This window comes from Sminthopsis crassicaudata, chromosome 2 (assembly GCF_048593235.1).
Source record: "Sminthopsis crassicaudata isolate SCR6 chromosome 2, ASM4859323v1, whole genome shotgun sequence".
Taxonomy (NCBI): Eukaryota; Metazoa; Chordata; class Mammalia; order Dasyuromorphia; family Dasyuridae; genus Sminthopsis; species Sminthopsis crassicaudata.
Genome location: NC_133618.1, coordinates 550015212 through 550032576, shown reverse-complemented (window position 1 = coordinate 550032576; position 17365 = coordinate 550015212). Strand labels below are relative to the sequence as shown.

The 17365-nt window shown below is 31.7% G+C and overlaps 1 protein-coding gene across 11 annotated transcripts in view; it reads left to right on the top strand.

Annotated features, from left to right (window-relative positions):
• Positions 1-17365, top strand: part of TJP1 (tight junction protein 1) — a 336975-nt gene that overhangs the window by 282790 nt on the left and 36820 nt on the right. For all 11 annotated transcript variants that reach the window (XM_074294985.1, XM_074294991.1, XM_074294988.1 and 8 more), the window contains 7 exons: positions 3199-3323; positions 3611-3713; positions 6171-6450; positions 7548-7651; positions 8341-8509; positions 8846-8990; positions 17161-17303. In XM_074294985.1, the coding sequence (XP_074151086.1) occupies positions 3199-3323; positions 3611-3713; positions 6171-6450; positions 7548-7651; positions 8341-8509; positions 8846-8990; positions 17161-17303 (1069 nt within the window). The remainder of the gene's footprint in view (positions 1-3198; positions 3324-3610; positions 3714-6170; positions 6451-7547; positions 7652-8340; positions 8510-8845; positions 8991-17160; positions 17304-17365) is intronic.

Genomic DNA, 17365 nt, shown 5'->3' with positions numbered 1-17365 from the left:
TTCAGTTTTAATTAACAAAAGTGCAAAAAAAAAATGTTTATATCAAGTCCTTTCTTGGGGGCCAAAGAATTGGAAATTGAAGGGGATGCCCACCAATTGAGGATGGCTGAACAAATTGTGATATGGGATTATGATGAAATACTATTAGCCTATTAAAAATGAAGAGCAGGATGACCTCAGAAAATTCTGGAAAGATTTCCATGAGCTAATGCAAAGTGAAAAATACTAAGTACAAAGTAACAGCAATATTGTTCAGCTGTGAATAGCTTGACTATTCTCAGCAGAGCAGTTATTCAAAACAGCTCTGAAGGACTGAAATGAAAAATGTTCTTTAGCCTGAGAGGAGGAACTGATTGTATTTGAATACAGATTGAATCATACTTTTTTTTTTGAGCTTTGGGTGTATGTGTGGCGGTGCTCTGTTTTCTTTCATAACATGACTTTTATGGAAATGTTTTATCTGATTTCATGTGTGCCTTCTCTATTAGAAGAGGTAGGGAGGAAGGAAATGAGAGAAATTGAAATTCAGGGTTTGAAACAGTTATAATTTGTTTTACATATAAATGGGGGGAATTAAAATATTAAATAATTGGGGGGGGGGAAATGGTCATTTGGTGGTCTGGAACTGAAATTCAGAGGAAAGGCTAGGGCTAGATATGTCGATTTGGGAGTCTCATATGTAGAAATACTGAGTTTACCAAGAAGATGTAAAGGAACAAGACAATAAATTCCAGAACAGAACTGTGGAAAACTCCAATTAGGGGGCATGCCTGTGTGTGCCTGAGGAGTAGTCAGTTGGGAGATGAGCCAGGAGATAGTCATGAAAACCTGTAGAGGGGAGAGAGTATTCCAGAGGGGAGAAAGATCAGTAGTGTCAAATAGACCTAGAATGAAGTAGACTGAGAAAATCAGATATGGCAATTAACTGGAACATTAGAGTTGAAAATTTGAGATCAGTGGAAAGATATATTGTGTGAATTTTTATGTCAGTGGCCAAGGTTATAGGAGTTTGTCATGAGACTTAATGGAATTGGGGGGGGGGAAGCTGGTAAGTTTGAAGGAATATCTATAGGAATATTAAGGTACTCTAATATTAGGGCTAGGAGCAGGCAGCAAAGGAATTTTTTGCATAATCTAGGTGAGAACTGTGAGGAAGGTGAGTCTAAAATGACTTCAATAGCATAATAATACCTAAAAGAGAAAAGAGGAAGTTTGGAGGAAAGATGTACGTGTGCATGTGTGTAGAAGTAAAGTCAGTTATTATTTTAAGTATTGTAAGAAAATTTTCAACTAGTTTAATTAAAAATTTCCAAAAGTACAGATTATTTATATAGAGTTACTATGCTTTTTTATCTGTTAATAGTCTCTTTTCCTGAGCTCCAGTTCTACATCATCAGTTGCCTTTTAGGTTTCTCAAATTGAATATTCAATAGCATCCTGAAAAGTCATTAAGTTCAAAAGGGAACTTGCCTTTCCACCCAAATTGGTGATATCTCACTTAATCCCACATAAACCAATCTATTGTCAAATATTGTTCTTGTCATTATAGCTTCCCTTCATCCCTACGGCTCCCACCCTGGTGGGAGATGTTTCACCTCTATTCCTGAATGATTGTGGGTTGTTCTGTCTGTCTTAATCCAATTAGTCCTTTGCTGGACTATGAAATGGATTTCTTTAAAACTCATATTCCGTGATTAGTAAACTTAAATAGTTCCTTCCTTTTTTTTTTTTTTTTTAATCAAGTATAAAAATATTCTTTGATATTTAAAGTCCTTTACAACTTTGACATTTTATTACTTTCTGGTGTGTTTCCATTTGGATTATTTGGTGTTTCTTATGTAAGATCCTTCATGCACAGACTGCATGCCTTTTCATGCATTCATGTCTTCCACACCTTAGAATGTTCTTATCCCTGACTCCTGGATTTCCTGGATTCCTCTAATATTCAGCTTAAATTCTACCATCTGTAAGAGGCCTTTTCTGTTCTCTTATTTTCTCCACTTAGTCCTCTGACTTTCCTTCTGAGATCTATCTGTGCTTTAATATCATATACGTATACATAGATATTTGCATAGTCTCCTGCATGAGATGTAAACCCGTTGAAAGTAGGGACCATCTGTGGGGGGATTTTTTATAGATAATTAACATGTTTGTTCATTGACTTTTAAAAATTACATTTCATTATTTATCAGATCATTGGATACATTGTACACATGATTATGTTAATTTGGCATTTGTAATGTTATTAACATTATTGTGTTATTAATATTGCTTTGAAAAAATTTTTGTTTTATTGTGAGTTGCATTCGTATATGACTGTTTCTTTATATACATTTATTTGTGAAGGTCTCTCTATTAGTACCTATCAGTGTAGTATTCTATAGAATAATAGAATGTTCAAGCTAAAGAAACTTCCATCATAATGATCCTATGATCATTCTATAGCATCCTCCTCTATCTCATAAAAAAATTCAAAAATAGGTAAATTATGATACTTCTGTTTTAGTACTGTGTTTTCATTATGTTTTAATTTAAAAAACAATAACCAGGTAGTCCACATATGTAAGCCTCCTAATTAGACAATATTTATTAACATATCTATTTTCTGACTATACTTTTTTTTTTTTTTTTTTTTTGGTTAAAGCTTTTAATTTTTCAAAACATATGCACGGACAATTCTTCAACATTAACCATTGTAAAACCTTTGTTCCAATTTCCCCCTCTCCTCACAATCCCTTCCCCTAGATGGCAAGTAGTCAAATATATGTTAACCATGGTAGAAATATATGTTAAATCCAATATATGCATACATATTTACACAAGTATCTTGCCACACAAGAAAAAAATCAAATCTAAACAGAAAAAAAAGAGAAACAAAAATAAAATGCAAGCACACAAAACAAAAGTTTAAATGCTGTGTTGTGAACCACACTCAATTCCCACAGTCCTCTCTTTGGGTGTATATGGCTCTCTTCATCACTAAACCATAGGAACTGGTCTGAATCATCTCATTGTTGAAGAGAGCCACCTGACTATGCTTTTTAACATGGGTGATGGAATTAAGTAACGATTAGCCCTGTTTGTTCCATTTATTTTAATGTTCCAGATTATGACAGATTTGAAAATATTGGATAGATCTTGCTACTTAAAGAATACTTTATTTATCTGTTCATTCATTCATTTATTGTTAAAATCTAGGCTCCTGGATTTGGGTTTGGAATTGCAATATCTGGAGGAAGAGATAATCCTCATTTTCAGAGTGGTGAAACCTCAATAGTTATTTCTGATGTGTTGAAAGGAGGTCCAGCTGAAGGACAACTTCAGTAAGTGTTTCCTTTTCCTGTGTTCTTAAGACAGCTGTTTTAGATGATAGGCCCCATTGGTAGTGTTTGGTTTGTTTTTAAAGAAAATGGACAATGGTTTATTGTCCAGGTGGAATTGTGGTAGATCTGAAGATAAGTATGTTACTATCCCTATTTTAGCTGGTTAGTAATATATTTTCTATTCCTCCTCTTGCACCTCCTCCTCTTTCTCCTCCTCCTCCACTTCTACCTTCTACTCCTCCTCTACCTCCTTGTTATTTTAACTTTATTATTTTTTTTTTAAACAGGGAAAATGATCGCGTTGCAATGGTTAATGGTGTTTCTATGGATAATGTGGAACATGCTTTTGCAGTTCAACAATTAAGGAAAAGTGGAAAAAATGCAAAAATTGTAAGTAATTGTAATTTTAAGTTTTTCCTTTTACAGTATCAAGCATTATAAACTTGAGTGTCTGATTTGGATGTAATACCAATGAATGGCATTTTAAAAGTGATTAAATGACTGGCATTCTCACTTGTCCCAAAATAAAGGATTGTGCAACTAATTTGCATATTAGAATCTCTCCAGTTGAAAATGTTGTTATTAAGATAATATTTAACTTTCCATTGATTATCACCTTAGGATCTAAACAGAATTTTTTATGAGAGACTCACATTTAGTGTGTACATTTGTGGTCAAATTTTCATATTACTTGTTTTGTTAAAATATATATTTCTTTGATTATTTAATTCTTGAACTTTATAGTCTATAAAGTGTGCCTACAAATTCTTATTAGCAGATTTACTGTAGGACCTTTACTGAATTAATAGTTTATATGGAAATCTGCATTGAATCTTGCACATATCACCATCAACTTTTCCTCATAACATTTAATTTTAACTGAAAAATGAAAGGAAGTATCTTCGTTAAATATAGTTTTCTTTAAATAAACCATAGCAATACATCTAATTCAGCAAGGGGAAAAATAGCTTCCAGGCTCCCATATAGGGAGTTTCTAATAAGTTGTCACTCTATACTTTACCTTCTCTTTTTTTCTTTTCTTTTTTTTTTTTTTTTTTTTTAAGAATTGGCAGTAGGATTTTTTATTTTTGTACAGGTTCTTATCAACTAGCAGCAGTTAAAAAGTTTTTTTCAATCAATACTTTTCTTCCATTGTAATTTTTTCCATAGAATGCTTTAAAACACATTTTCCTTTAATATCAATATTAATAATAAATTAAAATAATTAATATTAATAGTTTGTTTACCTTTTAAGGTAATTATTTTTCAATTTAAAATCCTTCATACTGAAATTGTATTTTTAGCTGGTCTTGGTATCACAAAATACTGAATTCTAGTTTTTATACTTAATAGCCTCAAAAGTCATTCCTTCCCTTCACTCCAGCCCATCCTATATTCTTTTGCCAAAGTAATTTTTCTCCAACAGTGATCTGATTATGTGATTTCCCTATTCAGTCACCTTAAATATAAATTAATATTATACTAAGGAATGAGCATTATATCAGAGAATAAATCATTGAGACTGAGATAAAGTAACTTGCCCAGTGTTACTAAGGCCTGGCTGGGACCAAAACCCAGGAATTTTGATGCGATCCAATGATTTTTCCATTAATCTAGATTATTGGTTTTTTTATGTATTATAAGTTAATTTCAAATTCTTTATTAAGAATTTATCATATATCAAATATTGTGTTAAGGGTGAGGATTAGACTTTAAAACACACACACCCCCCTGTAAATGTATGGTATGTTATAAGGATTAGTGAGCAGTAGAAGAACACTTAAAATTAGTTAAGGGTAGTATTTCTAGGTATGGAGAATGGTTTGTATGAATGCATAGAGGTACAACATGGAGTATTTGTGAAGGGTAGTAGCATAGGAGTTGCCAGGCTTGGGAGCTTACATTTTATTTTAGAGGCAACAGGCTTATGTGTAGGGCAGTGCAAACCTCTCTGTGCCTTATGAATATTACTTTGGCAACTATGTGAAGATACTGTAAGTGGGGAGATCAGTTAGGAGAGGGTGAGAGAGAGGGGAGAGGAGATGGGTGTCTGGATTAGGATAGAGACTCTGTCTCTAGCGGAGTTCCTTTGCTTTATTTATTGATTGATTGGTAAAAAGGATGGAGTGGCTTGCTATTTCATTCTCTGGTATTTTACAGATGAAGAGTTAACTGACTTGTTCAGGATCAAACAGTTAATAAATGTCTGAGGCCAAATTTGAACTCAGATCTTCTTGATTTCAGGTCCAATGTTTTATCTGCTTAAATCATCTAGCTGCCCCTGGTACTGACATTAGATAACTTAAATCTGTAGTAAACTCAGACAGCTTAGAGTTAAGGTTTCTTCAGTTGTTATTCAGCAGTGCTAGAATATGAGTAGAGAATGTAGATGATTAAAAATATTCTAGGATTGAAGTTTGAAGGTAGAATAACAGTTTTATGAAGAGAGCAGTGCTATAGGACTTTATTCAAACCATTATTTGGTAGATTTATTAATTATTTTCTTTTCCTTTGAGATTAAGTTTATTTCACAAATTTTAGGATTAATTTTTACTGGAATGGCACCTTTCAAGAACATGCAAAAGCAATTAGAAAATATTTCTTAGTGGTTATTTGGTATTTGTCCTCTCCCTCTCGTTTTTTTGCATTCTGTGTCTATTTGTCTCTGTCTCTCTCCTCCCCTTCCCTCTCTCTCTTCCTCTTTCTTTCTCCTTTCCTTTCCTTTCTCCTTCCCCTTCCTTCTTGGTTTCTTTCTCTCTCCCCTTCTTCCCATAAAGGTATGCGTGTATGTTTTCTACTTAGGCACATTTGGGTCATAAAGTGATTTGTGATAACATTATGTTATAGACTATTCGAAGAAAGAAAAAAGTTCAGATACCAGTAACCCGTCCAGATCCTGAGCCAGTATCTGAAAATGAAGAGGACAGTTATGATGAAGATGTACATGATTCAAGAGGTACACGAAGTGCTCCAGTTGTTGGTAGAAGGAGTGAAAAGAGTTGGGTGAGAGATAGAAGTGCAAGTCGAGAAAGAAGTTTGTCTCCTAGATCAGACAGGAGATCTGTTGCTTCTAGTCAACCTGCAAAACCTACCAAAGTAACATTGGTGAAGTCTCGAAAAAATGAAGGTAAACTCTACTATCTAAAACTGGAAGCCTTACTTAAAGGGGTGTGTGTGTATGTGTGGTGTGTGTGTGTTTGGTTCAGAAATGAAGTAGCTTCTTGATCATGCATTTCTTTTTGATTTGCATATTCTAGATCTCGGTAATATAGATCATGTCTTATAACTGAAAATTTAGGAACATATCAAAAATTTATAGCTGATTCAGTTTTGTGACCATATTTTAAGCATATTTCACAAATATAGGAGAAAATAAAACTTTGTAGAAGTGAAAATTACACCGATAAATCTGTTGTAATAAGACTTCTGACACAGATTCACACTGACAGGCTTTTTTGATCTATTTAATAAGAGGATTCTAAAAAATTAGTAATCAGTCATACATCAGTAATATTTTGTGCAATCATGATCCTTGTTCATTTTCAGTAAGTCTTGCTTACTTGTGTAACCATACAAACACATGTGCATAGTTGGCATAGATATATATATATATATATATATATATATATATATATATATATATATATATATATATACACACACACACACACACACACATGTGTATGTCTGTTATGTGCGCTTATTTTATGTGTGTATGCATTATGCATATATATTATATATACCTAAATAATTCTCATTTAATTTCAATCTTATTTTATTCCTAGATCAGAATACTTATAATTAAATTTTGTTTGTGATAGAAGTTACATTTCCTGTGCTTCCTTAAACATTACCCATTTTTCTTTTTTAATCTGGCTGTAATTGTTATATAATTGTCTTCAAAATAACATGCTCTTAGAAATGGTATACTTTTTTATTATTTTTATTATTTTGATTTTCACATGATAGGGAAAAAGCTTGGTTCAAGCAGCTTTAATTTCATTTTTTTTACTTTAAGATTTGAAGCTCTTTCGACTTTTCTGATTATAAATAATTTCTCTCTCTTTTTTTTTTTTTTTTGCTACGGATATTATCTGCTTTTTAAAAACTTATTTACTGTGTCTGGATTTCTCCTTAGGCTATTGCTGTTGATGTTTTAATTCAAGATATTTCTAAATATTTTATATAGTTTTATGCTAAAATGATTTCATTGTTTTATTACAGAATATGGACTTCGTTTAGCCAGTCATATATTTGTAAAAGAAATATCACAAGACAGTTTGGCAGCAAGAGATGGCAATATCCAAGAAGGTGATGTTGTATTGAAGGTATAGTCATATTCTAAAATTTTTTTGCATTGAAATATCAAATTAGTTGTTTTGATATAGTTCACTAGCTGCTTAAAATTAAATTAAGTCTAATAGGAAGAAATGGAAAAGCTGCTATCTGATATTTCTTAGTGTGCTAGATCTTAAAAGATGTCATACTAAAACAGTTATGCTGCCACACTTACATTGACATATATAATTGAAAGCCTTTTCCTTCATTTTTCTATAACATTTGTTTCTGTTGATTGAAATGAGGAAATTGTGGGTTTTATAATTGCTGGAGATGCGATTCTATTGTTTTTAAAAACAGTAAATAAGTTTTATTTATGTATTTGTTTGTTAAATCACCATAGTGATCTCAAGTATCAGATGTTTTTTGGTTTGATTTTTAAGTGACAAAAACTTTAGGTGTGATATACCCTTTTATCTTGAACAAAAGGGAGAGGACACAGGAATTATAGGTATATTAAATGATTTTTATCTAATTTAATGGAAGCAGAACAACCAAGGTTTCATTGATTTAAGGTAGGTAATAATTTGATAAACTAAAAGTTTTAAACATACATAACTGTTTCTTATGGTAAATTAAAGAGTAATTGCATTGTTTTTTAGTTTTACAACGGGTTCCATTATTGGATATGGATTTGTTTATCACTCAATTCCAATACATAGTCTCTATTCTATTGTAGATAAATGGCACTGTGACAGAAAATATGTCATTGACAGATGCAAAGACATTAATAGAAAGGTCCAAAGGCAAATTGAAAATGGTTGTACAGAGAGATGAGCGAGCTACGCTTTTGAATGTTCCTGATCTTTCTGATAGTATTCACTCAGCTAATGCATCTGAAAGAGATGGTAAGTTTGAATTTGTTTTGGAATTTTCTTTTTAAGTGAAGGTCACATCCTACTTCTGTTTTCTTAGTTTAGGATAAAAGTATGGAGCAAAATTAATGATTTTTCACAAAAACAAACATTGTAGAAGCCATTTATTACCACCATTTAAAATAAGCCAATAAAACCTTGTGTGTGTTTGAGATCATTAACTTATTCCATGATTGTGAAAAGTAAATATGTAAAGTAAGCTACTTTTTAGAAGATTGTATTCAGATGCTTAATTCCCATTATCAATAAGGGACACTATTATTTTATTGCAGTCATTTCATGGAACAAAAACCAACTTTTATTTAACAGACATTTCAGAAATTCAGTCGTTGGCATCAGACCATTCTAATCGATCACATGACAGACCCCGCCGCAGCCGTTCACGCTCTCCTGACCAGCGGTCAGAGCCTTCAGATCATTCCAGGCATTCTCCACAGCATCCCAGCAATGGCAGGTGATGGCAAAGTTGTGCATTTTGATTTAAACAAACCATTAGTGCCTCTATCCATTGACTTGTGATTTTTATATGTGTGGTATATAGAAAGTTTGAAAATGTTCTTTTTGAATCTAGTTGTATTTAAAGTATTTTTTCTCCTTTCTTTGCGTGTGACATTTTCATTTTAAAATGTTTTTAAGCTTTAAAAATTAGTTATTTTAGGTTAATTAAGAATTTCTGCTGTAGAAACTTGAAGAGTTGAGAGAGTGAGATATTGAGGGAGGTACGTAAGTTATGTATTTTGAGAATTTAGATGACTTGGAAGGTGATGGTACTTTTGGTTGATAAGGAAGTTTGGAAGAGGAATGAATAATGAGAGGGGAAGATAATGAGTTCACTTTTGGACATGAAGAGTTGAGATGTCTATAGGACATTCAGTTTGAGATCTGAGATTCTTGATTAGAAGGTAGAAGCAATGTTAGGCTTAGCCAAATTTGTGCTCAGTAATACTTAATTCTGTATTAGGCATATATAGGTATTTTATAGGTGAATATTTTTTGAAATAAATTCTATGGGCCCTCTACAAAGACATTAATTTGTGAATTGATCTGTTTTGATATATGAACATTGTATATGATAGTATTTGCTATAATGGGGTGGTTTTGCCATTTAAAATTCATTGATGATTTATTTTGTGATATTTGTGTATTTATAATTTTACTTAAAGACTCAAATGCAGAAGTAAGATATTCTCTGTGCTTTTATTAGAAAATTTCCCTCATAAAATTTGTGGTGGTGTTTACCAGAAAATGATATAAAATACTGTTTCAAGTCTATTTTCTTTCATATTGCTTTCTAGTTTCCATAACATTTTTTTACCACATAATGAATTCTTATCCCTGAATCAAATCTTTACACTTGTCAAAAATACAAGATTCTTATGTTTATTTGCTGCTGTAAATTGTATATTCCCTCTATTCTATTGATCTGCTTTTTTATTTCTATTACAATATTGGTATTGGTCAGTACCAAATAGTTTTAATATTTATTGCTATTGTTAAATCTACTTTCTTTATGTTTTTCCCCATTATTTCTTTGATGTTCTTGGTAAGCAGGTCATAATGGATATATGCCCTAAATATGAAGAGAGATATTACAAGAAAATTAGAAGAACATGGAACACATTAATTATCTGATTTATGGGTAGGCAGTTTATAAATAAGCAAGAAATAGCAAAGTTACATATAAAATGGATAAATTGTTACATTAAATTAAATAGTTTTTGTACAAATAAAATAAATGTAGTGAACAACAGTAGGAAGGTAGAAAATTGGGGGGGGGTTTATAGACAGTTTATTAGTTAAAATTCTCATGAAAAATATATAAAAAGCATTGGTATTCTTATAGATTTGACATTTTCCAAATTGATAGATGTTCAAAGGAAATGAAGTGGTAGTTTTCCAGTGAAGAAATTAAAATGATTTAATCATATGAAAAATGCTCTAAATCATTGTTGATTTAGACAATTGCAAATTAAAACAATCTTGAAATATCATGTTATACTATACTACCAGATTGGCTAAAATAATAGAAGAAGAAAGTGACAGTGTTGGAAGGATTGGGGAAAAAATAGGGACCATTTTGGACAGTAATCTGGAACTGTGCTGAAATTATTATTAAATTATATAAAACTGAGCATGCTTTATTAATATTGGGTCTATCTCCAAAGACAATTACAGAAAAAGGAAAAGTATCTATGTATTCTAAAATGTTTAGAGGAGCTCTGTTTGTGATGGCAAAGAACTGAAAATTGCAGAGATGCACATTAATTGGGAAATGATTGAACAAGTTGTGCTCTATGATTGTGATGGACTATTGCTTTGCTATAAGAAATAATGAGTTCAGTGAAGAAAGGAGTTTACATATCTTTAAAAGGAGCTAGTCCATTGGCTGTAGGAGTTTCCACAAGCCCATTCTCTGGGAGAATAAAAGGAGGCAGCATTGAGCCTGGAGAGCAGTCTGGATTGGGTTAAGGACAAGACTCCCCAGGAGAACTTCAGGGAAGCTAGAGGAGATTCAGAGCCAGGATTGAGGAAGAAGAGGATTGGAGATTCTACCTTAGTTCTGTCTGGAGGCTCTAGAAGCCTCCCAAGAAACCTGCTCACAGAGAAAAGGATTTACAGAAAAGAAACCACCTCCCAGAGAAGGATTACAATTGAGAAAAGACAGGACACTACAATTTGGTGCCCAACGGAGGGCAAGAACTTACTCTGAGCCCTTCAGAAGAGCTAGCCCGGACATATTCATCTTAACTCTATTTCTAATTAAAGTTATTTGTATTACCTTTATTCTAAATAAATATTTATTTTACTTATTTGTTTGGCTTCTAGTAGAATATCTTAAACACAGGAACTCATTAAATTTTATTTTTGCATTCCTAGCACTTAGTACCAAATTATGTGACAGCAGTGTGGTGCAGTTCTACCCTGAGTTCAAATTCATTCTCAGATGCTTAATAACTATGTAGCCCTGGGCAAATCACTTAACCTTTGCCTACTTCCTTATAGTAAAATGAGGATAATAATAGCACCTACCCACCCCCACCCCCCAAGTTGTAAAGACTAAATGAGATATTTATAAAATGCTCTGCAAATCTTAAAATGGTATGAAAATAATGTTGTTGTTGTTGTTGTTACTATTTCAGCTTTGACTATAGACAGCTACCACAAATTTCGTATCTGTATTTACCAGTTTTATTCATTATTGATTTTTAGGGATTATTGATAAAATGTATATTCTTAGTAGAAAGAAGGTGAAATAGGCATAGGATGAAGCTTCTACATAATACACATCAATCTAACATTCAGTTCATCTAATATTTCACCAGTTTCTTGGGTATCAGATAAAATTTCAAATCCAGTCTTTATTTACATTTCTCTTAGTGATTTGGGTCATATTTCCTGTATTTGATAATTTTTGTTTCTTATATGAAAAACTATTCATATCTTTTTGCAAAGCACTTGCTAAGGGCAGTAAGCTAGAAAGATGAATAATTAGATTTGCCTTTCATAGAGCTTATTATTCTACTACAATCCATCATAGTTGATCATTACATAATATTATTGTGTACCATTCATTGTATAGTCTTGGTTCTGTCTGAGGCTGGGTTTGAATTCAGGAATATAAATCTTTCTGACTTCAGTTCATTTTTCTCTACTACCTAGCTAGTCAATATTGTGTGTCTTTCATGTAGTGAGTATATTTTTTCTTCATTCATCCATTGTTGAATAAAACCAAGAATTATAAGGGCTTTTTAATAGGAGTAAATAGGAATCCCTGTTGCATAGGCAGACAGAAATAGAATTAATTAAAGTTGATAAGATTCCACACCAGGTTAATATCTTTTGTTTGGTTATAACTGAGAAGAAATTGGTTGTTGGTTATTTTTAGATGAAACAAATGCTCTTCTCTAGAATTACTCAAATAGTGGTGAATTCCATTGATAAGGATACCTTTAAAGTGGTTGGGCTTGGTCTAAGACTGAAATGACTTGGAATTTGTCATCTCAAGTGAAATTAGCGACTCCAACTCTCTTATTTTCTTTGTGTTTTACTAAAAAAAATTCTGTAAGCAACTGTGACTCCTTAGGGTTGCAGAACTTAGATTTGAAAGGTGCTGTGTGGGTCACCTGCTCCAGCCACTTAATGTTATGGGAAGAGGGAAGAAGGGCTGAGTGAAACTGGGTCAGAGAGGCCACAGGACTCATGCCTGGCCACGCGCCTCAGGTTTCAGGTGAGATCCTTGAGCTTCCTTTGTCATCTCATTTCTTAGTGCCTATGCAGGAGGCCAGGCACAGTTAGGAGGAGAAATGTTAGGCTTGGATTCAGAAGACCTGGGTTCAAATCCTAGCGTTCTCACCTGATATCTTTGTATATCTTTTAGATAAACCTCTCTAGGTCTTAGTTTTCTCATCTATAAAATAAAAAGAAACTTTTTTAATATATGTATATCCAGTCACTGCTATATCTGTGATCCAGCAGTGGAATTACTTACACACACACACACACACACACACACACACACACACACACACTTTTTAAAAATTAATTTTATAATTATAAAATTATAAAAAAAATTTTTGATAGTACATATGCATGAGTAATTTTTTTAAATAACATTATCCCTTGTATTCATTTTTCCAAATTTTCCACTCCCTCCCCTAGATGACAGGCAATCCTGTACATATTACCTGACACACACACTTTTTAAAAAGTTTTAATTTAGTCTTTTATTTTTTACATCATTATAATTTTCCATCATCCTCAGAGAGTTATCATCTTTATAATTTTATTTCTTAAAGTCAAGAGAAGGGAAAGAGAATGAACACAATTACTAGTACAAAACCTTGCTACTTAACAAAAGGAACAATTAGGTGTTGCAGTGGATGTCAAGGAGAACTGAGTTAAAATACTACTAGCTGTATGACCCTGGACAAGTCACTTCACTCTTGTTTTCCTTAGTTTCCTCATTTGTAAAATGAGCTGGAGAAAAAAATGACAAACCATTCCAGTATTTCTGCCAAGGAAACCCCAAATTGGGTCATGAAGAGTCAGATGCTACTGAACAGAGGAAAGGGAGACTAATTAGAAACTGACCTGACGTTCTGAGCTGCTTGTAGTTCATGAATTTAAAAAAACAAAAGTTATTAACTACATTTCATTATATTTGCTTTTATTTTTAATCTATTACATGCATTTAAACTTTTTTTTGAAAAAAAAAAAAAAAGGTTCATGACAAAGAATTAAGAACCCTATAACTTTCCTGAGGTTCCTTCTAAGCTCTAAATATGTCATCCTGTTTTGATTGAAAAAACACTTATTTTCCAGCTGCTTTCATTTTCCTTCTTGTTTACATCTCCTATTGCTGATTTTTGTTCCTTGTACTTGGTTTCTGTTTCTAATCAGATAGAGGTTGTTTTGCAAGTGTTTTTTCTATATCCTATTGTCCACGGGCATTTTTTTTTTTTTTTTTTTTTTATTTCTTAGGAGATATTTGCATTTACATCTCTTTTATGGCCTTTTGGAAAATATCTTTTGTCATCTGTCTTCATTTCATTTGTATTATTTAGGGTAGCTAGGTAGCACTGTGGATAGAGAGCTGGGACTCAAGAAGGAATACAAATCCAACTTCAGACACCGTAATATTGTAATATTTTAACTTTTAACTGTAATACTGGACAAGTCACCTACTCTCTATCTGCTTCAGTTTATTCAATTATAAAATAGGGATTTTGTCAAATACCTTAGTATAGTGTCTATCACATAACAGTTACTTAATGTTTGTTTCCTTCCTGCCTGCTTTCTTGCATTCCTGCTTTCCTGTAGGCCTTATTCACTTTAATTCTCCCAGAAAGCTAGTTAAACAAACTGTATTAAATATGTCTTTAAATACATGAAGTATTGGGATATTAATATTATAGTCTTATAATAGGAATAATAAGTTGTGTTTCTGTGTGCCCTTAATTTTTAAATATTAGCCTTTAATGAGTAAAAAAAATTAAATTTTTATTTACCAGTTCATTTTTACAAACTTCAAGCCTAAAGTACTTCAAGTGTTGCTTTCACTGTGCTTGAATTTGATAAATATTTGAAATATTCTACTTTTTAATACTGTTTATGTAATTTATTTAAACTGTTTTTTTGTTTGTTTGTTTGTTTTTAAACAAAGTTTGGTCAGCTTCTTTATCTCCTGAATTTAGTTTAATTAGCACTAATGCAGTTATGCTATTTGGAAAATATTACATGACATTAATATTAATTATTGAAACATGAGGTGCTTGATTAAATTCAAGTGCTAAGCATAATTGAGATTATATGTTTCTAAGGAAGAAACTATAATTTTTCAAAATTGTTCTTAAGCAAGTCTTAACATCTAAGTACAGAACATATTTCATCTGTTTAAGTAACTTAGAAAATCTCTATTAGTAAAACAGACTTGAACTATGTTTACTTACTCTTCTTCCATGTAGGTAGGTGATTATTATAGAGAATTATACTTCAAACCCAATAGGTTTTTGAATCAAGACAGTCTCTTTATGTGTATGTGCTATAGATAAGGATGGGTCTGAACCTTTTTATTATATTGTGGACAGTTTGGTGGCAGTTTGATGAAAACCATGGTTCCCCTTTCAGCCATAATGTTCTTAATTTCATAAAATACATAAAAGACACCGATTGTATTGAAATACAGTTAACTTTTTCCCTAAGTTTGTGGGACTCCCAAGTTTCTAGAATCTTTTCTATAGGTAGAACTAGAAGAAGGAAAAGAAAAAGCCATTGTATTTGTTAATTAGATTACTGGTGACCATTGAATGAAGTTTCAGTAAAGTGCTGGTGAAATCACAAAAGGTCCAGTGGAATGGAGAAAAATAGTAAAGGTAGTGACTACAAATGACATGATAGAAATTTGGAATTGTTGCTTATGTGGAGAAAGGATAAAGGAGAAGTTTAATACCATAGCCATAATATTTCAAGGATCACATTAGTAAGGGTATGCCTTAAACAATTACAGATTATAACCCACATATGTATTATTTGTCACAGCTGAAAAAAGTTTATCACATTTTGTCCAGACTTTCCAAAAAATTATCTGAATTGGTCTCTAGAGGACCTAGTAAGTTTGGACAGATATTTCCTTTGGCAGACCATACTCAGGATCTGTTTTGCTTGGTGTAATTTTTATTAGAGCTTGTGTATCACTGGAATGGTTCTTAACTCAGTCATTTCTATGCCCTGTTGAAATCATGGAGTAGGAAGATAATTATAATTTAGTATTTGAAATAATGATTGGTATTATGTTTTTATAAGTCGATGTCATTTAAAGCCTAATGTAATGGCTCCCTCTTGTTGCTGGTAATGGAAGTGCACTAAAAATCTGATAAAATTGTAGTATAGTTAGGAAACAGTGGAAGGTTAATTTTAAATGTACCTACTGGATGTTATTTTGAGAGTTAAAGAAATAAAGTGAGGAACAGTTCTATTCTGAAGATTTTATATACATACATACATACATTCAAACATATATGCATGGCTATTGTGCCAGCAAGATAGCCAAATAGGGATGACTAACAAATAATAAATCTCTAGAGATATCCAAAGTTACAGATGTTTTGTATCTATTTGTAGTTATCAGATTACACGTAATGGATACTTTAATTATATACAAAAAAGATTTAGTATATATAATAAGCACTATGCTGTTTTTGAGGACATTTATGTTAAAATGAGAGTAAATGAGTTATGAAGACAGTTGTTCAAAGTATTTGTTAACATTCATAATTTGGATCAGATGCTTTAAAGTCAAAGTTCAGACAAAACTATATAACTATTTGACAATATTACTTTTTTTTTTTCTATTTGTTGTGCATGAAATACAAATAACTTCCCAGAAGTGGTTTTTTTTTTTTTTTTTTTTTTTTTTTTTTTTTTTTTTAATTCCTACAAAAGAATTAGAGTTTTTGGTTAACGTGGAAATATTTTTGATTGTTTCCCTAAATGTATTTTTTAAATAGCCTTTGGTTTGTTGTTGTTGTTTTGTTTAGTTTTTGGTCATATTAAAATATGTCCTAAAAGAGTTCTGGACTTTTTTTTTTTTAATGCAAAGGCAGTTATAGAAACATATATATATATATATATATATATATATATATATATATATATATTCCTTCTCCATATCTGTTCTAAAATGGGCTTATTTTACAAAGAAGTTTCTTGTGATTTATATTTTTAAATGTTAGGTTAATTGCAGTGTGTTGAATTATATTTGGAATAATTACTTGATTTTGTAAACAGAAGGCCTTGACCTTTAAGATTTAAAAGTAGCATTGTTCTTGTTAGAGATAGGAGGTCTTGTCTTAGTTAAAATTTTATTTGTGATTCTGAAACCGTTTTAACACATGAAATTAAAAAAGGACAATATATCTAACTGATTATTAGATAGATGTGCCTACTCAAAGCTATGAAAAGTCTTTTATTTGTTATAGTTCTTTCTTCATTAATTTCTTGATATTGATTTAAAGTACATTAGTAAACCCCATTTTTTCCATAAGGAAAGATAACTTCAATCCATATTTAGACTAAATAAATTAACTTCTTTCTATTCCTTGTTTTCTGTTTAATAAAATATTTAGTCTCCGGAGCAGAGAAGAAGAAAAGAATTCCAAACCTGGAGCAGTCTCTACACCTGTAAAAAGCATAGATGATCTCATGCCTACTAAAACCATGGAAGAAGCTGTAGTTGAAAGGAATGAAAAACAACCCCCTGCTCTTCCAGGTAATTTTGGTAAAATGTGAAGTAAAGCAATACTATGCATATTAACTTGAATAAATAAAAGT